Below are 23,765 nucleotides of genomic sequence, written 5' to 3'. Positions count from 1 at the left end.
AGCTAGACTACATTTACCATAAAGGAAGACAGTCAGGAATAAGAGCTGTGTTGCATGCTTTGAAGCTACTTGCTATGTATCTTGTACCAAAACACATGAAAGAGAGATTTGTTTTTTCTTCTAGGACACTCCTTCACCTCTCTGTATAACATCACTTCCTCGTTATTGGATTAGGTGTTAGTATTGTCAGCCATTTTAAATGCATTTGTTTTCCAGTCAGTTTAACACAAGACTGTCTGTATTAGGCTTCAATTAGAAATGTATTTTCAAAACCCATAATGCTAAATGTGCCCTGACTGAAAGGACACTGTATCTGGTATTTTAACTATCTGAAAGATGGGTTTGTAAATAAAGATTCCTCACTTTGAGACAACTGTGTGTGAATCTGGATTTCACCTTGTGTTAGTGAATGGCTTATTCTAAGCGTGGATGTTTAATTTTTTTTCTACTGGTGTGGTTGAAATGCTATCTATAGTTCTATATAACACTGGATACAGAATCTTTGTCAACATGGAAAAAAGTTAGTTTTGAATTATTAAGTGTGATATTATATACCGTACATGTGTGATATGAACAGTGAACATGACAAACCACATCAGTTGCTCACCTGTATTCACCAAATGTTCCATCATCTTCCTTCATAGGTTGTATTTCTGGATCAGCATGTGCATCCTCCTTTTCCTTCACTAAAATATTTGAAATAGTAATTTTTATCACGAAACTGCAAGATGAGAAACCTTAAGACCTTAATTTCTCAAACTGATCACATCTGGCAGGAGCGAGGTTTGAATAAAAATCATTTTTTGAACTAGGGCCTTAGGCTGTTACATTTTTTCTTTTGAAGGAAAAGATCTGTTAATTAGTTATAGAATTTTATTTTCATTCAAGTACAAAATACTGTATGTCATTCTGCATTAGTAAAACTTTTTCTTCATTTCTAGCACTAACAAGAAAGTTTTTTTAAAAATCCTACTAAGATACTGTCTTTATTTATGTTATTAATAGAGCTATTGTTTATTGAAATCTGAATAATTTAGTTTTACTTATCCATGCTCTGTATTTCCTCTTGATATTCCTCTCATACCGACTGATAAAACTGAATCAGATTCACTGACAGTTCACTGACAGTTTGTACACTTTCTGCTTTCATGTCATGCACCAAGACTCCAGGGAATTTTAAATAGTATTTTAAGAATTATTAATATTGGAAAAAATAGGCACGGTCTGTTAATTTTTTTCTTTTCCATAACATGATCAAAACAAAAGGAAAACCACCTACACTGGAACCTAAATTTAACACAACTGTACCTCTTGCACATCCTTGTTATAAGTTTAGTCATCACTGACTCGTGGGAATAAATCCACGCATGTAACTTGTCCCTATAAAAAACCTACGTAGCACTGCATCCTTTGACACAGAAACCCGCTCGCATCTGAGAAGACAGATATTTATAGAAGACATATATTCCTATAAGTTAAGATTGTTGACAGAGTAAAATAATATACTGACTTCTAGAATTATCTTTGTGGTTCTTCCCTTTGTCTTTTAATTTCTGTTTTTCTGGGTACTACTCAAATCTTTCCCTTGTTTAGCAGATACAGTTATATAATCCAATATATGATCTCTCATCTTTTACTCTGGTAATTTCCACACTTAATTTGTACATCACTAGTTTATATGCTGTTATTTAAGATGATATGAATCATTCCTGACCGTATTTTCTAAGTCTATAATTACAATAACGCATAACACCTAGAAATGTATCTGGCTGCTATAATTTCATAATGAAATAATTTATTACTTTTCTCAAACCATAGGCAAGCTCAAGATGACATGCTAAAATGATGACAAAAAGGAGTTAATGACTTAGTGCTTTGCATTTGTGACTACCTGTGGAACAGTACATTTGCAGCAACACAAGAAATACAATTAGCTCTAGAGTCACTGCTATAAATAAGAGTACATACTGAATCTGGAAATCTTATACACAGTCAAGGTCTACCTTTATATATGCATGTGTATATGCACATGTATGTGTGCATAAAAAAGTTAGTACCTTACATCTAGTAATTCTGCAGAAGCAAAAAGGGCATAGCAGCGATCTCCACAAAGTAATGACAACCTTAGCATCCAACTGCCTTTTATGCTTTTACTCAAACTGTGTTTTACCCTCCTCTAGACAGTGGCTCACTCCAAGTGCTCCCTACTCTTTTCAGTTTCATCACTTCACTTGTTTCATTCTCCTAATTTTCCTTTTCTCAATTCTCTCCACTAAGAGTCACTTTTCCTATATGCTCTGTAATCTCATTTTCTCTTTTAAAAATCCAAATATTAGGAAAAAACCTAAGACGATGTCTTCAGCCTGTCATTCAACTCTATATAACACTGTGTTCCTTAATCATCTGTCTTTTCTTCATGGGCATAGGCGGTTGGGACAGAAGCTTCTCCTACTTAATTTTTGCCATCACTACAAATCTTTGCTCTCTCCATAAAACAATTAAACAGTTACATTGGGCAAAATAGGATTCTTGTATTTAATAAATTGATTTTATCTTCTTATAAAAATAAATCTGCTATGCTAAGTTCAGCTATAAAAGATTTGACTATGAAGAGGAAAAGTTTTTAGTGTTCACTGACAGTAGTTTTCAGAAGTGCACTGGTCAAAACAAGCGGGAGAAATTAAAACACGATATGGATTTATTTTTTCTTTTTGTACTTTTGTAAGTGCATCCATCTTTTTCATGTCCAAATTAACAATATGAACTTCCAGAAGTTTGAGCTGACTTTAAATAAGCATTCTAGAGTCTGGATATTTATATAATTTCCAAACCTTTGGAGTCTGTAATATAGAACAGAATTTTTTCATGAAATCAAGATTTTACATGAAACTTAGCAATTGTACTTTCTATTGTAGCTAGGAGAAGAAAAAGAAAAATCAAATTATTCTTTGATGCCCACTTGAAGTTCATTCACATCCACTCATACCTCAACAGCTGCTCTGAGATCCTAGCAGGCAATATTACGCAAACTGGTTGTCACTATCCTTTTCAAGAGAGCTTTAATCTATGGACCTACTATATAAACAGAAATGTAACACCAGTGAAAGATATATGTAAGGTACACATATGCACACATACATACATACACACATATATGCCTTTTATAATATGGACACCCAGAAAAATGAGAGTTTTGATAGAAGACATACATTGTATAGTTCCAATTTTTAAGTACAAATTATAAAATATACTTGGCTATTCCTAGGCCTAATACTAAAAAACCCCAAACACCCAAGAAGAAAAACTCATGTAAAGAAAAAAACTTATAGAAGAGAAAACAGCCTAACTGAAGAATACTAACTTCAAATATAGCTGCAAACATGCAGAGGCCGAAAACGACACAGATGCTGAGAAGGAGGGTAACATATCTGAGACAAAATAACATATGAAGGGATTTGTCCTGTGAAATGCATTCCCAGTACTTTAAAGTAACACAGTGGCTATGACCTGGTATATGTTTGCACTCTTTCTGACCAAATAAATTCTATCTCAGCTCATTTTAGTGGGTTAAACCCATCCGCAATAGACTTCAAAAAGTGGAGTGTGCCGTAATGGCAAGAGGACCAAGTATTTCAAACAAAGCTCAAAGCTCTCTAGAGAGGTAATACAGGAATATGACCCTCCAGGAATGGAGGAGTTACTTTTCTTATGCTTAAATGGATCGACATTTTCTACCAATAGGCAGATTGCTCCTGAAAAGCCAACCAAACGATAAGACTGATATACCATCTACACGACGTAAATGTAAGCCAGCAGCAAATGTAATTTCTCCAGTAAACCTGAGACCTGTTTTAATGGATTACCAGTAGATGATTTTTACTCTCATTGTTATGTACCATACCTGGATATTTGCCACCCTTATTCCTCCTTATGAAGCAAACAATCAGTAAAATCAAGATGAGAAGAGCAACAGCACACATAAGACCAATGAACCATCCTTGAGTAGCGATGTCTACCTGCCGACTTGCCATTGCTAGAGAATAAAAGAAAAAGATGAGTTGTTTTGCTGAATTTAAATGCTATGCTAATTCAGACAAATAATAACCAGTATACATTGTTCATTAATTAAGGAGTAACATTCGCTGTGAAAATTAGTATTACAAAAAACAGTGATACTGTGTGTTGTGAATATTTTCATTATTCAAAATGTTTCCAAGTACATGTGCCTAGAACTTACTTTTGAGTACATCAGAATTCTGCCAACGTTTAAGCTTAGGAACTACTTTGCAAAATCTGTGCACATACTACACTGCTTTCCACAAACCTCAAAACTATTCTCAACCATTTTACGTTAATTAAACTACTGAAATGAAACTGCAAATTATAATTCACAAGAACATGTCGATTGCATTCTCAAAATGAATAAAAAGCCAATACTCATTAGCTAATGCACTCCCATCAGTCTGAAATGGGGGAACAGATGGGTCATTCAAGGCCCTAACATTCATTTTCAACTAAAAATCAACAATGAAGCATCCTTTAAAGCCTTATTAAGTATCATGTTTTCTTCCGCTCCTCAAACCCCTACCTCATCCTACAATTTATCATGATTGCCATGATTTAGCATTAGTGAGGACTTAACACAATGCAATTGGGAAGCCTTTCCTCGGCACTGTTTTTCTCCAAATGCTGACTCTAGCTGGAAGATAACGTAGCAAACCACACAGGAAACTCTACAGTCACTAATAAGGACAGGAACTATCTGTGTGGTCTGTGGGCTGGTTCCCTCCTACTGGTCTCCGTCACAGTAGGAGGATTCTCCTGGTGAAGCTTATTTTCTAATCCCCTGTTTGGAAACGCCCTACAGGCAACTGGCCTTAGCATTTGCTGTTGGGAGAAAGTGGGAAGGGTGAGAGGAGTTAGGGATGCATGCTACAGAGAGAAGACTACATGAAGTGGAGGAAGATGAACATCCATCCAGACCTATCTTGTTCATTCTTCACCTTCTCCTCCAGCCCCAAAACCGAAAAGTTTGAAACTCTGTGAAGAGTTGCCCAATAGACCTCTCTCTATTTGGGAAACAGAGACGAAGATCACCTTCCCACATGGACGAAGAAAGTGATACGCAAACCACTTCCTATGCATAACTCATATAGTATTTTGGTTCAGCATTTGTTGTTTTTTTTCTGGCTTCACAAGATAAGGTATCAGATTATTCACAGCCAGTACTTTACCTAGGATTATAGTAAGGACCAATAATACTTCAGATCTCAGCTTAGCAGACACTTTGCACTAGCATCAGATCATATTTGAGACCTTCAGTCAGTCTCTTTGTTTGGATGCTGCAAGTACATCAGCTCTCACAGCACAATAAGTTTCATCCCTATCTGCTCGGGAAGGTCTGTAGACTTGCTTCCACTGAAGTGGAGGACACAATGCATGAATAGCTTTACACACAGAAACGTGAAAGTCCCAGAGCCCCATAAAAATTTCCACTTCTCCTTAGAGAAGATATGCTTTTAAGGGAAGGCTCATAAACACACATCACAGACAACCTATTTTCAATGGAGCGTTGACTGTTTTCCAGCCACAATTCCCAGTGATACAGCATAAACTCTTCTTACAAAACACGCTGGATGACAACTGGGAACAGTCCTGTGCTGGTGCTGTCCCTTGAACAATACCTGAGCCTTGCTTGGCAGACAGCTAGCTGACAAGAGACCGCACCGGGCTGCCAGGCACACTAACAATAAAATGTAACAATATTAAATTATAGGCCAGAATTCAAGCCCATGTCTCAATGTTATTTACCAGACAGAGGCTGAGACAGCTAGCTTGGAAGCATCAGCTCTGAATGGTCCCAGATTCCTGAGGGTTTTCCATGGAGTGTATGAAAACTCAAAGCACCTCTGATGTCTGGAGTCAGTATCTACCCTCCATTCCATACGGAAGACTAATGTGTATTCCACTTTAGAAGTACTAGGCTAAAATTAACTCTTTATTCTGCTGCCTCTTTTTGGTCTTACTGGGCAAAGTTATGACTTGATTTTCATTTAAATAGATCAATGAATTAATGTGCCTGGTTATTGTGGAGTTACGATTAGGAGATTTCCCAGCCTTTGTTTAAGAATATGCTTTCTGATATTTTAGAAACTGACTCTTTCTTATATGCACAATAATTTAAACTATTTTTGCATAAGAATGTCTACATGTTCTATAACTATATAGCTTATATACATATATATTTATACTTTATATACCATATAAATATAAATATGTATAAGTGGCAGTCTTAAAATCACAAAGGCAATCTTCCTCTGAATTATAAATCAAATGAAAATAAAATTTTGTTTCCACATTAAGGTTAAAATTATTTTGAGTTTTGCACATATGCATTCATAATAAGGCATTAAAGGTTGTATAATACATACTGTGACAAAATGCAAAAGCACATTTAACATTCAAATGTAGTAAGAAATAGCATCAAGCAAAACAACTCATGCATAAAAATATGCAAGATAGATGGGAAAGAGTAAAGATGAAAACTTACTTATGCAGCTTCCTGTATTCTTTAATTTATTGCATATCCAGTAGGAAAGGGTTTCTAGACCTCAGTGAACTTTAAAAATGGCACAACACTTCCCACTTTCACTAAGCAAATTATCTGCTTCAGGCAGAAAGACATTTACTCTGGGTGAACTGCTAATGCAGGAGTCAATGCAATACACTGTACTGGTGTGCTCAAAAAAATAAACCTGCACACTATGAAGATGCTCTATAGGAATGCTTGTCAAAGAGAAAAGTGACAAAAGCCTCATGTATGAAATACTGCAGTTTCATTCCTAATTAAGGCCATGTTCCATATTCCAATATTTTCCTCTTTGTCCACTTCATTTTTTGTGGTGTTTAAAAGCTTTGATCTAGGCTGAAGACAGTGTGACACAACATTTTTCTGTAAGAAATATACTATGTATATAATTTAATGCTGGGCACTGAACCTTTCCATTATGAAGAAGCAGAAAAGAGTGTATCTAAATTCACTTCTTCCTTAACTACTCAAGACCATGAGCCGAGGTGACTAGGTATGTACACGATTCCTTATGTACTGGCTCAGGAATTTTTGTGCAGAAAGATGCTTTTGGGAAGGTTTCCATTCAGCTTGTTCTGAATTATACTATAGTCTTGATCCTTGCTTTACTACGGCTTTAGATGTGTTTATTTGCATAAAATTTTACAGATCTGCTTTTATACCACTAGCTGTCTCTGGCATAAATAACCTCTGCATTTAGCCCATACATATTTGCTTAGCACTGTTATTCGGCACCATGTTTTCAAAGCTTTCCTGCAACACGAGAAACTGAACAGAAACTGAACAAAACAAAGCAAAAAATTATGATTTTAGAAAGTGCTCACTTTCAAACTGGCATATTCATTATTTACTTTGTTGTCTGATAATTATTAAATGTTGTTCAAGCATATTTTCATATTTAAACTACTTTCTGAAATCATAACATTCTGGAGTTGGTGGGGCTACTGCTAAATAACCGTGCACTGACCAAAATGCTTGGAATGAGCAGAAGTGGCTAGCAAATACTCAACAAATAATAACAGCTGACCAAGAACATGCTGTGATGGCAAAGACATATTCAGCATAACATCAAAAAACTTCCAATAAAGCCCTTTCTCCGAGTTAAATGAACAAGCATTACTGATTTGCTTATGAAGAAATATGACTGAAAAGTGTACATAAGGATCTTGAACAGCCTTACTGATTCACAGGATATAGTTGTGACATGAAAATCTACATAAAACCAGTATATGACAGGAAAAGAAACATTTAAAAGTAGGAATCTCTAACACTGGTATAAATAGGTTACATGAGACATGAAATTGAATCTGCGCTTCTGATTATGCAAACATTTTAGCTCAGATTTTTTTGTATTAAAACAGATCATATAGAGATTGTTAGCTTTAAAAATATATACTTGGCTCTATTATCGTACACGTTATTTAAATACAGCCATCTAATTATATTAATTAGAAATAAATGAAATAGGTCATCTTCAGTGCACAGCACACAGATGGAATGTGAGTATCTTGCCCCTAATATAAACATCAGACAAGTAGAGTGAATTAAAAGGATGAAAACATTCATAATCTACGTAATAAATGCACTGGCATTATTCAGGAGTTTATAAAATAATTCAATATCGCTCTATAAAAAGAACATGCAAAGACGCTAGCTACAACATCTCTTAGCTAGAAGCAGTTCAACGTTTCAGCACTTAGTCTACCACAATTCTGACTATGATACAGAATTGGTACGGTGTGCCTCACCTGGACCTGTCTCAAACACATCCTCTGAACTCCTAAAACCAGACAGGCCCTCAGCACCAACCCGGACTTTATATGCTGTTCCTGGTGTTAAACCCTTTAACACAAAGAAGCTTCGAGAACCATTTACAATTTCTTTTTTCCAATCTTCTTTGCCTACGAAAATTTTAGGAAAACAACATATTGGAATTTTAATTTTCTCTGTATTACTGAAAGTTTCTAGACAGAATACTATCAACAGTTACTTGACTAAACTATGGATTGGCTGAAAAAAATAACTGTTCTCTCAAAAAATAATAAAATCATATACAATTATGACTTCAAATTATATATTGCATGCAATATATTGAAGAAGACATTGTACATTAATTATGAAACTATTTTAAACATTTGTTCCATTGTACTAGAGAAATACTATTTTCATTTATTTTTTTAAAAGGCTTATGGAACTTGCAATTATAAAATACATTAAAATAGATTTTAACCATTTAATTAAATTACATTTCTGTAGTTTGTCAGTATTTACTTTAGTTGAGAAGTTCGACTTCAAAATCTTCTCTCTCTCATATCTTCTTCTAGTACAGTCTCAGCTGCTTCTTTGACCAATATCCAGAAAAATGCATTTATATTCCAATTTTCAGACTGGTCATCTTTAGTCATAACTTTAGAAGGATAGAGTATTTGAATAGAAGTATCTTGGTTTTATTAGCTAATTGTGTTTTAATTATTACTGGTATTATCAAAGATTAAAACCTGTTTTTATGCCAATAAAAGTATGTAAGTTGATTGGTATCTTATTTTAAGGTTTAATTTAACAAAGAATATTGTTTTGATTGGCTCACTTATTTAATTATTTTTTTTTTCCCCTGCATTGGGCATAATTTAGGAAAACTGTTATATCCTATTTTAATGCAAGTAATCATATTTTTACACATGTAATCACTGCATGATAAACAACTTCATGAGAACTACATTTTTATAAGTTCACGTTCAAAAGAATTTATAAAATAATACAAAGGAACAAAGGCTGATATTCTATCTAAGCATCAAATACCTGCTACACATTGATGTTGATTAAAATGAAAATTATTTGATCTTCCAGATCAAATTAAAAAATAATTCTTCTAGACATTTAAGAGCTATCATTAACACTGGGTCAATTTAGGACCACATTTACTATAAAAATCTTTGAAAATACATCTGAACACTTTAGGAAAATTTAATGAAATGACTTCTTACTGCCTGCTACACCATATTCAACATAAAAGTTCGCATGATCTGGTCCCTCATACTCCCAACTGATATTGGCATAGGTCTCAGCAGCAGCTGTTGTAACATTTCTGATCCTTGGATAAAGTGGTTGCACTGAATACACAATAGAAAAACAAAGCAGAATACGAAATTGTGACTTCATACATTAAAAAAAATATATTTTAAGAAGCTACTATGTTAATTTAGACCATATACAGGGTAAGTATAGTACATTTGTCAGTGTTTCCATTACTGGAAATTAATGACTAAAGTACCGTATTTGGTAACTGAATCTTAGGCAGTTACTACACTATGAAATTGAAAAGTAAAATCTATGTACTCTACTGAGCATGCCCTGTATCACAAAAACTGCCAAATACTTAAAAATACCTAATTGCCAAAATTCTGGAAAACATTATTTTTCTATTCATCTAGGAGCAAAATGCAGACAGCTGGAAAGTGAGAACATCGTCAAGGTAACGAGAAATGGTAGGAAAGAACGGAGTTACGAAGGTGGTACACACCTCCCTTTACACCACGTGTCACTGAATGGACTGCAAATGCCTCAACTGCAAGCCCTTATAGGATTTTGTCTCTATTGCATTGATAATGATAAAAAAGGAAGACAATACCCTTATAGAATGTTGGACGGACAGTGTGCATGACTGGGGAGGTTGCAAAAAGGGTTTCTGAATATCCTTCACCATCAGAGATAGTAGGAAAGAAAAAATAAAGAGTAAAAACACTTTGCATCAAAAAGTAACATTTAAGTAATACAGTAAAACCTTACCTGTTAAATGAATAACACATGCACACTCTAAGTTCATGCAGGATTCAATTAGTTTTACTTGTTAAAATATGAAACAGCTAAGTGATACACATGTATTTGAAAACAAACTGAAGTATGTGTGTACTGACACCTTTACTTTCACAAAACATTTCTGAAATCAGCTTCATTAACATTATGGATTCATGGCACCGCTAGACATCAGAACATTAGACATCAGATATTGGAAAGCCAATATCGAAATACCCTGGTGTGAAGGACACAAATCGCTGGAATGCAAGAAGCTGTTCCTTTTAAGGTACCGTATCTTACTGCTGACACTGTCGTTAGACAACGGTACTTTTCACAGATATGCGTGATGCCCACATCTATGAGAAGTGGTGCTGCTCTCTTCAGCATCCTGTCATTAGCCACTTCTTTGCTCATACCTTAATTCTTTGTTCTCCAATTATACTCGTTACAAATGGGCATATATTCCAGTATTTTTGTTTGCCTAATATTAATGAAAATAGATTTTAATAGTTCTAATAGTATAATAGAGCAGATACAAAGAGAATCCTCCTGAAAGGCATGAAATTAGTTTTTAATGAAAATGCCTCACTCAGTTTGCCACTGACTTGTCTATCCTGCTAAAAATATCTTTTCTGTTAGAAACAACATCAAAAATACTTCCCAAAGGACAGTGAAACATCAGAGGTAAACACCTAGTCTCAGTAAAGACAAATGGCAGAATTCCAATGGCTTCACCTACACCAGGAAATAAAATGGGCAAAAGCCTGTTCTCAAGGCAAGAGGTGCTGCACAGATTTTATCTATGTAGTTAAATTATTTCGTCCTCAAAACAGGATGGCTTTGGCCATATGGCTGACTGGAAGAAGTTCCAAATTAGATTCAAAGAGAAAATGGCTTTGGCATAGTAAAATAAATAAATCCGTATACAAGCCCCTAGCACAGACTAAATAATATGAGTACCATGTCTAGAAAACTATAGTTTCTGAGTCTTTTTTAAAAAAATACCTAAATTATGCAAATTCCCTCAATTCTCCTCAAAATGTATTCTCATGATTACAAATTTTCACAATATCAGACTTTTTATCCCCATACTTGCATCAAATTTTTCTTAACTCTATTCCAGCAGTACTCATTCAACTCTTCAATCTGTATTAAACTAATTACTCCCACATTTACTCCCACTAATTACTCTCCACATGTCTTTGTAGGTAAGTTGTGCTTATATGTTTTATATATCACTTCTTTCACCAAGCAAAAATAATAAGGAATATATTATTTAAATAATAAAGAATATATTTATTTCTTGGCTAAAACCACCTGAACAAAATCAAATAGAAAGCACTAGATTTAAAAAAAGCCATCTAGGTTACTAAGTCAACAACAAAACCCCTAAGAAATACCAAAGCCAGAGCTGTCTATGGGAAATCTAGCATGTAACCATATACACTATGGTAATGCAAGGGGATTAGATTCTGCTTCTCTGTGCCACTTGAAGGTAGCAAGAGGAAAGAATAGCAGGCTCTAAATTTAGAAAGGTGCGGAGTCTGAGATTGCAGACAGGATATATAAACTTCCTTCCTCATTCGCACATAGGAACAGGTGTTTGTTACAATCAGCATCTAAGCATTTGTTCTGTGCCAAGAAAACAACTGGTTTGTGTTCTAAATACAACTTTGTTTTGTTTCATTAAATCGTATATTCTCAAACCCCTATTTTCCTGGATTTTGCTCTTCCACAGAAGACGTCTAACTAGCAGCACGACTGTATGACTGATATTTGTCACCAGTGTTAAAGACAGAAGAAATTATTAGCCATAATCTGTTTCAAACTCTTGCACACAGAGGCCACAGAATTACACCTAACTTCTCCCTCCTCATACCCGAGGACTTGGCGATGACGGAAACTCTCTCATCTTGTGTGAAAGACTCCAGACAACAGCCAGCTTCTGTACCACTAAGCAAATTTGATAATCACCTCGCCTGTAAAAAGTCCATCTTATCTTGTGTTTTGAGGTTTTTTTTCCATCTCCAATTTCCAGTTTCTGCTCTAATTAAAGAGTTGCCTGCTAGATTAAAGACCTGGTATCTGGAAAATGTCTTTCTGTTCACGTGACTCTTAACAATTAAGTTGGCTCTGAAAATTACCTTCATTCTCTTGGTGTCTTAGTTTCTAAATCTTCTCAAGTGACCAATTTATGCTTACATTTATCAGATGTACTCTTATCTGATTCTTACCAATAGCTGTTTGTATAGATTTATCCCTGTGTAGTATTTGGTCAGATTTAAGTTCTGTTTTTTTTCCTATTGAATACAATGCACCAAGAAATTTGTTCAATAGCTCATTTATTTTCAAAATCATTATTTTTGTAATTCTTCCTCTTTTTCACTACTGTTTGATCTAATTTTCCAGCAGGCCTGGAAAGTTTTAGTTAACTTTGTTAAATGTGCCATATTTGCAACATGAATACACACATAAGAAGATAAAAGATGGCTGATGGATCCTGAGCTGATTGAAGTGGTTACAACATTTAAGGCTTGTCTCCGATCTACCCAGACCCTTATCTCCTCAATCAGAACACCTCTAATTATAATTAACCTCTTAGTTCTTCAGTATGTTTCCCAGCTCTGTTCACAAATGCAAAATTGTCAGTTGGCAGAAACACTCAGCGTGTGCAAGCGCCAGTTGGTAGAAAGGGGGGCAGAAAGCTTTGTGTCAGGGAGCAAGAGTTTTCAGTAGCGGAGCACTGGGCTCTCTTGATCTGTAACCATGCACAACGCTGTGCAGCACCGCTGACAAAAATGTCGCTCTAAAACTGATGGGAATGGATTGTTAATAAGTGACAGTTGTTATACAGACCGACTCTTACTCAGCTACCTCCAGTAAATTAAGCTCTTTTATTCACACTACGATACAATGCAAAATTTAGCTGGCAGTTCTGAGTAGGGTTTCATTCCTATAGCGAGATATGGTATAAAAGCATTTGCTGATTGTTGAGAAAGAGGCCTAGGCTCAAAGTAGAATTTTCCTTTCTTTTCAAATTAATTCCAGTGCTTTTTTAGTGGAGTTTTTTTGTAGAGTTGTATTTAATCTTCCAGCCCTTCAGGAACACAGTTCCTCCAAATAACACAGTTATACTTGGGCTGCAGATTCAATAGAATTTAATAAGACATGACATAAGATATGAATGGATTTTAACAACAGAATAGGTACTCCCTCTCAAGATTTAGTTCAGCAGAACAATAAATTAAATAATCCCTAAAGTGACTAAACTTTAGGAATTTTCATGGGATTCACCTGATCTCCAGGAAAAAATGGCAGGTAAAGTGACACACACATATTTGAAGATTGGTGTCAAATGGAAAAAAAACCGCAAAGCAACATATCATAGACAATTAGTTAAAATGCATACATAAAGAGAAAAATAAATTCAAAGGACCCCCCACCCCCCCCAAAACAAAAAGACGAAGGAAGAAGGTAATAGATTCTGTCAGAGCCTGTAAGACACAGAGAAGGGTTTTGCTTTTGTTTGCTTTTTAACCTACAACTTTTAGAGTATGAAATTCAAGCCTTAGCATAACAGTAGGAATGAATTCCACTTCTGGCAGTGAGAGATGGGCATTAGTCACTTCTAAGATTATTTAGGCCATTGCAAGAGCATTCTTGTAGTGCAAGAAATACAGAAGACAAAGAAGAAACGCAAGAAATCGTTTCACTGATAAGCATTTAGCATGACCTGGATTTTGCATGACATCTATGAAGCAAAAGGTATTTGCAGGAATTTTTGCATTGCAATAATCATCGTTTTCTCTAGTCTAGCATGCAAAGCATCATCATTGTTCCCAGTAGACTTAAAGAGGACAAAACAGTGGTTCTGCATAGCAGGCTGTCCTGAAAGAAATCACGCAGACATATCTGGGAGAGAGATGTCCACAGGGAGAGAGTGGCTGAAGGAGCAGTACAAAAATACTGTAATCAACTTGAAAAGAAAAAGCAGCTTGAACTTGTTAGCAAAAAATATGGAGACATTATGTGAAACGATTCAAAGAGGGAAGGAAGACAGATGGTGGGCAGGGAAAATGATTTAAAGAACAGCATTTTGTACGGAACAAAGAAAATTGAGATGATCCTATCTTCTACGAAATGATCAGAGATATGAACTCAGCTGAGAATGATTTCTAGCCTACAGTGAAGAGCTACATGTTGGAGATTCAGTCAGAAAAAAAAGAATCGTTTCAAACCCAGAGGCTAGACTACTTGTTCTTCTCCGTTGCAACAAAAGTACTTCTGTCAGTAATACTTGAGATGTGAAGTTCACATGAAGAAGGCAGACCAGACTGAGTACCGCATTGACAGGAAGCGTTAACTTCAATTAAAGGTAACTGTCATCTCACAACCTAATTTTAATTGCAGCTCAGGACTGCCAGTTACCAGTGTCTGCGTGCATGCAGACTACAAGAACTTGCTTTCAAATAAAAAAGTTGACTAAATCAAAAAGAAACTGAAAAGTGAAACAAAAAGGCTCGTGAAATGAGACTGACATGTCATGCCATGACTCCCTACGCTTCAGCTTACAACAAACACAATAACAAGCCCCCGTGACTGTTTATTTTAAATGACAACTTTCATTTCTACCACTGGTCAAATTTGTATTCTCTTCCTTCCTCTATAGACCAGTTATTTAAAACTTCTAATGGAAGAAGATAGAAAAGACTTGACTCCAGGGATCATTTTTTCAGCTGCTACTATAATTATTTTATATGTAATCAGGTTCTTATTCCCCAATTTTTCTCACACCTCTGTTATCTCATGCCTGCCATTAGACGTCAATACATTATGTTTTACATATGCAGTTTTCAGACACATTTAGAATACAGGTTGCCAGGAATAAAAACAATTTTTTTTTTTTTTGTGGTGCCATAATTTTATCAAATTTAAGTCATTCATAACATCACGGTATTAGAAAGGAAAAAAGATAGCGTCAGTCAAATAGGAGTATCAACTATAACAGGATAGATTGCCCATCTAGTAAAATAAAGTGTCTCATGATTTATTCATGTGGACTTGTGAGAGAATGACATGGATCGCCTCTGTTAAGTTTCCCTTAGAGAAGAAAAAAACCCTCAATTCTTGTAATTTGCGAAGTTCCCTTGCATTTCTGCTATTTGATGCAATGGCACTGTTTCTCTAAAGAACTTTTTTATTAGGATGGTGCCCATATTACAGGGAGACAATAATTTCCTCCTTATATTGCCCCCCATTTGAATAGAGCTTGTAAGTTCTATTCAAGCTAAAGAAAAAAAATGATTCCTTTATCTAAATCCCTTAGCCTTCACCTCATACTTCAAGTTTTCCTCTAAAATTGTTATTTTACCTTATGGGAAAAATGCACAAAACTTGCTTCTCTACTTATTAGTCTAGAATGTACTGGATATCTTTACTTAACACCAGTACAGTCATTATAATCAGACAAACTCAGTTGGGACAAATATTAAAAGTGTCAAGTGCAGCAGTAAGCAGACTGTGGTTACTTTCATTGTTTTTAAAGTAATAAAAGACAATGAAGGGCCCACGGCTGTCTGAAAAGATGGCAAAAGACACATGGTGCCAAGAGACACGGAATGTATTTCAGAACTACAATAAATATATTGAGACACTCTAAGATCCTTTGATTTACCGTAGCAATGTTTCCCTCTGCACTTTAATACATAGTTATACTCTGAGAAGTGAAATATGTCCCAAGTTGCACAGCTCGCCCACATATAGATGATTTGAATTCCTCCGGGACCTTCTGTCTAATGTTTCTGACTGGCCAAGCTGCAGGTCTTCAGGGGCAGCTAGCCAGTAGAAAACACCACGTACAGAAATTTCAGTGCAATTTAGGCTGGCTGAATCTAGGACCTATTGTCTTCTTAACTTCCAAGATGAATAAGCTCAAATTGAAAGAGAAAGGATAATTACATTTTTGGTAAGTTCTGCCCTTCAAAATGAAAAACTGAGATGTTTTTGATAGATCACAAAAAGGTTGAAAATATCTAGATTGCACCTTCTCCTTGGTTTGGCTTTGGGTCCACATTAGTAAGAGCTGTATATACGTATAGGCCCTCCTGCACTTAACGGAGGAGTAACAATTCACTGCTGGGTACAGCTTCTTCTTGAGTGGGCTGAGTATGTCTATCTTCCAAATCCACCCACTCATGAGACCAAATAATTTGGCACTTGATCTTGATAATACGATCTTCCTTTTCCTTCCTTATAGTCCCTGATCAGTAGTGAAACAGTTAATCACGTTAATGTAAGTAACCACCGAGAACATTCATCTCAGACCTGCAGCAACTCAGATGTCCTAACAGATGTCATGGCTTTAGTTCCATCCTGTTTGCAGTTCCAAAGTTTTCTTTGCAATTGTAAGAGCTAGATGCTATAGGAATATGTGAAAACTTTGAAACCATAAACGGCATGGAACCAAACGAAGACATCTGCTTAGTTTTCAGAGAATCTGAGATGACAGCTCTGAAATGTGAACTGCTTCAGCTGATCTTACAAATAAGATGCTTTCTGCTAGCCACGGACTGTGATACAGCTATAATTAGACCTCAGTTTCACACAGAGAATCCACTTTTCCTTGCATGAGTTTTTATAGTCAGCTACAAATAATGAGAACTTAATTTACATTTCTGCTGTTAATGTCCAGGACTACAAGCCAGTTTGATTGTTCCAATCTGTGCTGACTTCTCAGCTACAACTAGACTAAAAAACAGTAAGAAAGACTTGTCATTAAAATAAATCCACAACTCCATACACTTACCAGAAATGCATCTGATATTAGAATAGACTTATATATACATATAAAAAAAAAATATATTATTTATGCACAAATGTATGCATACATACATGTATATAGAGTCTGATTTATATCTGAGCGAATGAAGTTCTTTTTTATGGCTATTATCATTCAAAACATCTGTTCATCAAGTGGAAAGAAAATATATGTAAAACAATTTATGTTGTCTCTTCCAAGTTTGTAAAAAACGTTGGGTATTTCATGTACAGATTTTGATTTGGGATGTTTATGGTCTGAGATGTTCATTAGTGTTAATGACACCTCTGTGATAAAATGACACATACGTATAGACACACCTTTCTGACTTAAAGCTACCTAACAGTCCTCAGGACAATCTTTGCTTCTGACAGCGAAGGTATCAAAATTCATAAAAACTGTGTGCAATGTGAAGAACACCTTGTTTGACAGAAGAACTGCATCACAAAGAACTAAATATTACTGAATTCAAGAATAAGGATGATAATAGGTTCCACTCACTGAAATATCCTCAAGAACTCACGCACAAGATCTGTGAACCTAAGACAGCAGGAAGCCATTTGCCTGTATATCCCATCTGATACTCGAACTGAGAAGTATACAGAGGGTATTGTCAGTCATCTGTCTCCTATGCACAGTTGGCTTGTAAATGAAATAAATGTCATCAAACGGGTAGCATTAATCAGCAGCGGGAACAAGAATGCACCTACTTTTTTAAAACAAAAAAAGCACATGGCACAGGCAGTAAAAAAATCTCCTTTGCAAAAGTGCTGGTTTTTTTCTACTTCAGCTAATCAGTGCTAGTGCACCTGGATCCTGAATATTTATGACCATGACATACATCTGTTAAATGTTCAGAAATAATTAGACTTTGCTGAAGCAAAGCTAATGAATTCCCCTGGAACTCTGTGGCAAAATAAACAGATGAAAGGTATTAATAAGCATTCTGGATTTCTTTAAAAAAAAAAAACCAAACCAAAACAAAACAATAACAAAACCCCCAAATGTTTTCTTCCAGGACTGATTAATACTTCGTATAGCAATGTGTAGTCCAAGATTTTCTGTCCTTACCACTGCAATTTCCCCATTTGCAACACTGCAAAATCCACACATTAACAAATCATGCAGTTTCATTTTACCTTTGCCTGCACCTACAGCAGGACGGAGAATACCAGCTTTAATGGAGGAAAACAAGAATAGGAACACTATATAATTAGATACAACACCAAAGGGAACATACATGTATAACTTCATTATAAACCAGAAAAGCATGCAAACTAGATAAAATGTATTAATTCAAATAAATTAGAAACAATCCACTTATGCTGAACACTGACAGACTATTACAAGACAAAAATTAATATACATGCATTTACAAAATTTTATTGCTCATGCTTGTTAAGATTCACAATTTAAAAATAAATGTAGTTCATATGCAACCTTAATACACTATTTGTTATTACACTTAATATACTATGCATTGCATACCAACTTATCTACGGCAATTCCAATGAAAGATATTTTTACTAAGCATAAAAATACGTGAAAAGATGGTATCAAAATAGACTTTTAATATTAAGATGTGCAAAATCATAAGAGACTTTCCCCCCAAATTTCCCCTTTGCTTTAAATTACTCTTATTTTATTAAGCTTTCATATTTAAATAAATAACATCTTCAACAAAAGAACTGCCAAAATCAGAGATCTAGAATGGCTATAAATGTAAAAATTAATAGTGTCAGGATTGAACAATATACTTAAGAGTTTTTAAATATTATACAATGTCACCAGTTATTTGGGGCCATAGATGACAAATTTATTTCTGCAGCTTTTTTGAAGTTACAGTTTTGTCAGCTCTGTAAAAAAAGTTCAGATCTCACAGAAGCTGTTGCATACTTCTAAAGAGAAATAATTTGCTCTAGCCATAAATCTCCATCATTTCAGTATTGTTCTCTGTGACCACAGCTGGTCAAGGAAGCAGAATATGTGAATGGAGGAAGACCACTTAAAATGTAAAGTTACATAAAACTTTGAAGCCCAGAAAAGCCAAAGTCTTAGAACTTGTAAGTTTATATCAAAAGGAGGGGCTTTACACCTCTTTTGGGGCTTCCACTACAGCAGAAAACCTTTGTACATCTTCTCTTAGAAACTTTTTAAAATCTTTTACTAGTGTATAATACAGTTAAGAAAGCTCTAGAAAAAATTTTACTAGGGGCTATTTCCTTAATGGAAAGGAAGTAGTAGCAATATTTTCAATAAAATTTGTGGCGGTTTTTAAACTCAATGGGTTTTCTTTATACATACCCATCTTACCTTCATCCATAATTGTTACTGCTTCCTCAGTTATCTGACTTCCTGATCCAACTGAAGTTTGTGCGTTAAAGTAAAACTTGTACCGTGTGCTGTAATTTAAATTTTTTAATATCAAGCTGCTCTCGTTGGCAGGAATTCTTATCTCTACCAAGGGACCCAATTCGTGTGTGTTGTTAACTGTTGTTACAAGAAAGAAAAAAAGAGTTAGGAAAATTGCCTACATTATCATTGTGTTAAAACAGGCTTTTTTTTGTTTGTATTTATTTGTTTTGTTTGTCTGCTGCACTGTTCATTTCAGGTTATATGAACGATAATCTGTAGCTTCAAAAGAAAGTCAACTTTGTGTAAAAAGGATCTATCAGGGGCCAAAATTCAACAGGGAGATAGGAAACACCTACAAGTTTTTTAAGTTCAAGTTCCATTCTCATAAGTATCTGAATCCAAGGCAACTGAGTCCACATCACATCATCTGAACTTACACCCATTTAAAACACTGATCGTTAAAAAACTCCTGAAAGTCTAAACTAGCTGCCTCATAACAAATTCAGTATGCTTGGGAGAAAAAATACTGAAGTGACTTGTACCTAATGCAAAGGAACAGGGGAAGCTGGTTAGGTGGAAGAAAACAAACTTCCTTAATCTATTCCATGCACACAAAACTCTTAAATTTCCAGTGTCACTGCTGACAGATTTCTGGGCAAGTAAGCAGTGGCATGGGGATCCTAAGGAAGTGATTCATATCTCTGATATGAGTAAATGGCACATTTATGAATTTTTCATTTTAAAATTAATACCATGAAAATTGAAGAAGCAGACAACAGTATAATTGTATGTATTTTGATCTACTTCTAATGATATTTTCTCTGCAGTTAAAATATAGGATTCGTAAGTAGTAGTATCTTGCTTCTAACTTGGCTGTCAATTCTATGTAGGACTTCCTCTCCATTTTTCTGTGAAGCATGGTTTGAAGAAATAAAAGTAATGGAACCTGGCACTTGACCAAGTGAAGTTTTCCAATAGTCATCTATATTGTCAAAATACATTAATTTTATTCAAACTTGACATCTACAATACCATCCTATCTTTTGTACGTTATAAATTTAACATTTTTTCTTAATAAATGGATTGTTATTTGGTAGACATATTGTCTAAGTTAGAGTTATATATTCATAATTAACTTACTTGGCTGAAACTTCAGTATATATGATGTCAAAACACCATTTGGATGGGTAGGTGAACCCCACTCCAGAGTCAGAGAGTCCAATGTTGGGTTAGTAATCTTCAAAAAGGAGGGTGAGCTAGGAACTTTTAAGAAGAATATACAGTAAATACAAAGTAGATTAACTTAAAACAACTCATGAATTATTAATTCTTAAGAATATTACTGTATTGAGCCAGATTATTAGTTTATGATGTCCAAGATGCAAATTCAGCAATTACACCCTTAGTGTTCTATTTCTGAATATACCACATTTAAGTCTCGCTTCATACCTCCTTCAGGGGTCTTAAATACTTTGTCTGGGCTTGCTGGTCCTTCTCCTTTACCATTAACAACTCTAACATTCAGCTTGTAAGAACTATAGGGCTCCAGCCCTGGCAACATTCCAAAAGTCTTGTTTCCCCTGAAAGTCAAGATCTTTTTTTCTACATGCCGCCTACTCCTTCTGGATAGACTCTGCACTTTCCAGTAGTAAACCTAAAGACAAAAGAACAGTGAGTGTTTAGGTGTTCTGATTTTACAAACTCTAAGCTCTTCCATGAGTATCCATGAATTAAAGGTAGGAATAATTGCAATTTTAATAAGCTCAGGTGAGACACAGCATAGAGCTTTCCTGCTCCAGAAACAGTCCTGTTTGTCCAGAAACAGTCATGCCTGCACAACTGGGTGAAGACTATCACCTACCAGTTCTGCTAATGCTCACAGCCAGTTCAGCACAAGTTCTGGTTTGGAACTGCATTAGTATGTGGTGGTTCTCATGTTAGCAAGTCCATCTGAGAGGCAGGACTCATTCATACCATCCATTCTTTCAGCGAGATGTCTACACAGCTTCCAAAGCAGACTTGCACTTTGCCACCTTGTTGTGTCACGCACCTGACCATGCTATTCCCTGATGTGGAAGCCAAAATTTGTCTGGGCTGGAAAAACAAGTTCTGAAAGGACTCTAAGGTTACAGTCATGGAATGATCTCCACCCAGGGACAGGAAGACTATTCCTCCATTTATGTGACAAATAGATCAGACCACAAAGCTGATTTTGGTTATCTATTTTGCCGATTGAGTTTCTAAGAAACTACAGATGAGCCTCAGAGGTAATTACCTTGACCACACTCTGTTTACTAGTCTCTCTATCATGGTATCTGGAAAGATATTAACAGTTGCACCTACAAAGACTTGTGTCACTCCTAGGATTGTTACTTTCCAATACATCATTGTTCATTTTTCACAGCGTAATTTTCACACATGTATGATCACACACTAAAACTGATAAAACAATTTAAATGGGTAAAATTCTGGTTGCATTTAGGCCAACTGCAAAACACCTCTTTAATTAAGGAAGTTGGGATCTCACACATGAATTCAAAAAAGGGAACTGTTAAGGCTTAAAAAGCCCAACTAGACAGCTTATAAGGCAATGTTACACGAACACCAGCCTTCTATTGCTAACAACATACCATTTCACTCTAATCACTGTTAAATACCACCGTGTTTTACATGGCTTGAGTTAATGATTTTCAACACCGCCAGCTGTCATCCTGTAGCTCTCATCCTACCAACGAGCAAGAAAGCCATTTACAAGCTAACAAAAGCTTGACGTGTTGGTACTTTTAGTATTGAAACTCATAAGGTTTAGTTCATGATATTTTAAAATAATGTTAGCCAGTAACATTTCACAAAGCACATTATTATAGTTGGGTCATCACGTGTCACTAGCCAGGCTGAAATTAAAAGACAGCTTAAATAAGCTGGGTTTGATAATCAGTGATTTGGAAGAGGAATATGACAGCAAAAGAGACCGCATCACATTTTTCACATACTGTATTGAATAACCACTGAATTCATAAGAATAACAGGAAAAAATGGCAGCAGTAACAGTGAAAAGAATTCTTTTTAAAATTTCTTCTTAGGTTTGAAATGCTTTATAGTACCACAGTATATCGAGTAATAGCTAGATTAATACAAGAGCAAAATATGAGTGATGTGCTGTGGACTGCTGCTAGTTAGATATCTTCCTGCTTTGTTCACACATTTGTCCTCACGGCGTGACTCTTTAGAGAAATACCCCTCCCTTTATTAAGAAATGTGTCCCTACTGAAACACTGCATATTGGGCTACTGTCTGAAATAATTTTATTAACTAGGAAAGCCTGAGTTTGCTAGTAAGATTTTGCTGATGTGTTTAAAAAGAGATAGTTATGTGCTTTGTAAGCTATGTCAATAACTAAGACACTTAAAGCATACTCTGCATCCATGAAAAGTTTTCAGCTTGTATTCAGAGAAAGCTTTATAACAGTAACTATCCACCAGGTCTTAGGACCTGTCATGCCTTGTCTAGTTTTTAACATATTTTAGCTTGATTTAGCTGTATCTGCAAAAATTATATAAGAGACTTTTGCTGCATATGCAACTTACTCAAGGATGTACCATTGTCACATTTGTCCTAGCCATAACAGCAAAACTACTCAGTGGTCAGGTCTGTTGTCAAACCTGTGGTCTTGAGCTTGTTTTATTTATGATTACTGACAAACTTATTTTAGTTTCAGTTTTGCTTAGCTTTGTGTAATTGTGTGGTTCTCCTCCCCACAGAAAAAAAAATCATACTGTATACAGAGAAAGACTAACACACTGAACAGAAGTAATCATGGCATGACTAATCCCTTAGACCAACTGGAGAGGAAAGTGTGCAACCCGTTAGGAAATACAGGACAGAAAATAACCCTCAGAGACTCCAAGTCTGAGGAAAAAGAAATCTCCATCTAAACTTGAGACGATGACAACTCAGTGCGACCATTCCTTTGAAGGGTGAGAACTTAACACCCAGTGTATGGGCAGACATTTGTCTATGGATTTTTTTGTATTATTAATGACCTTTAACAGAAATTTGGTGATGTGGATTATGAGCATCAGTGTTGCTGTAACTCCATTAATAATAAGCATTAACTTCACTAAATTCTAACTCTTCAATCCTCACATAATGGACATTTACATTTGGTTGCCCATTTGTGCGTGGAATACCAGGTTGATATTAGACTGT

The 23,765-nt window shown here is 35.4% G+C and overlaps 1 protein-coding gene across 49 annotated transcripts in view; it reads right to left on the bottom strand.

The window, feature by feature from the left end:
- Positions 1–23,765, bottom strand: part of NRCAM (neuronal cell adhesion molecule) — a 166,622-nt gene that overhangs the window by 12,678 nt on the left and 130,179 nt on the right. For 21 of the 49 annotated variants that reach the window (XR_005932410.1, XM_041123501.1, XM_030013507.2 and 18 more), the window contains 9 exons: positions 21,006–21,210; positions 20,697–20,819; positions 19,515–19,691; positions 18,341–18,376; positions 10,218–10,283; positions 9,574–9,699; positions 8,338–8,490; positions 3,902–4,033; positions 608–686 (listed from right to left, as the gene is read on the bottom strand). Coding sequence is in view for 48 of the 49 variants with exons in the window: in XM_041123501.1 (XP_040979435.1) it covers positions 608–686; positions 3,902–4,033; positions 8,338–8,490; positions 9,574–9,699; positions 10,218–10,283; positions 18,341–18,376; positions 19,515–19,691; positions 20,697–20,819; positions 21,006–21,210 (1,097 nt within the window). In the remaining variant the exon portion in view is untranslated. Of the gene's footprint in view, positions 1–607; positions 687–3,901; positions 4,034–8,337; positions 8,491–9,573; positions 9,700–10,217; positions 10,284–18,340; positions 18,377–19,505; positions 19,692–20,696; positions 20,820–21,005; positions 21,211–23,765 lie in introns of all 49 variants that reach the window. The other 28 variants (XM_041123511.1, XM_030013533.1, XM_030013532.1 and 25 more) reach the window with 6 other exon arrangements.

Source organism: Aquila chrysaetos, chromosome 5 (genome assembly GCF_900496995.4).
Source record: "Aquila chrysaetos chrysaetos chromosome 5, bAquChr1.4, whole genome shotgun sequence".
NCBI classification, from domain to species: Eukaryota; Metazoa; Chordata; class Aves; order Accipitriformes; family Accipitridae; genus Aquila; species Aquila chrysaetos.
This window is presented reverse-complemented; position numbering and strand designations above follow the sequence as displayed.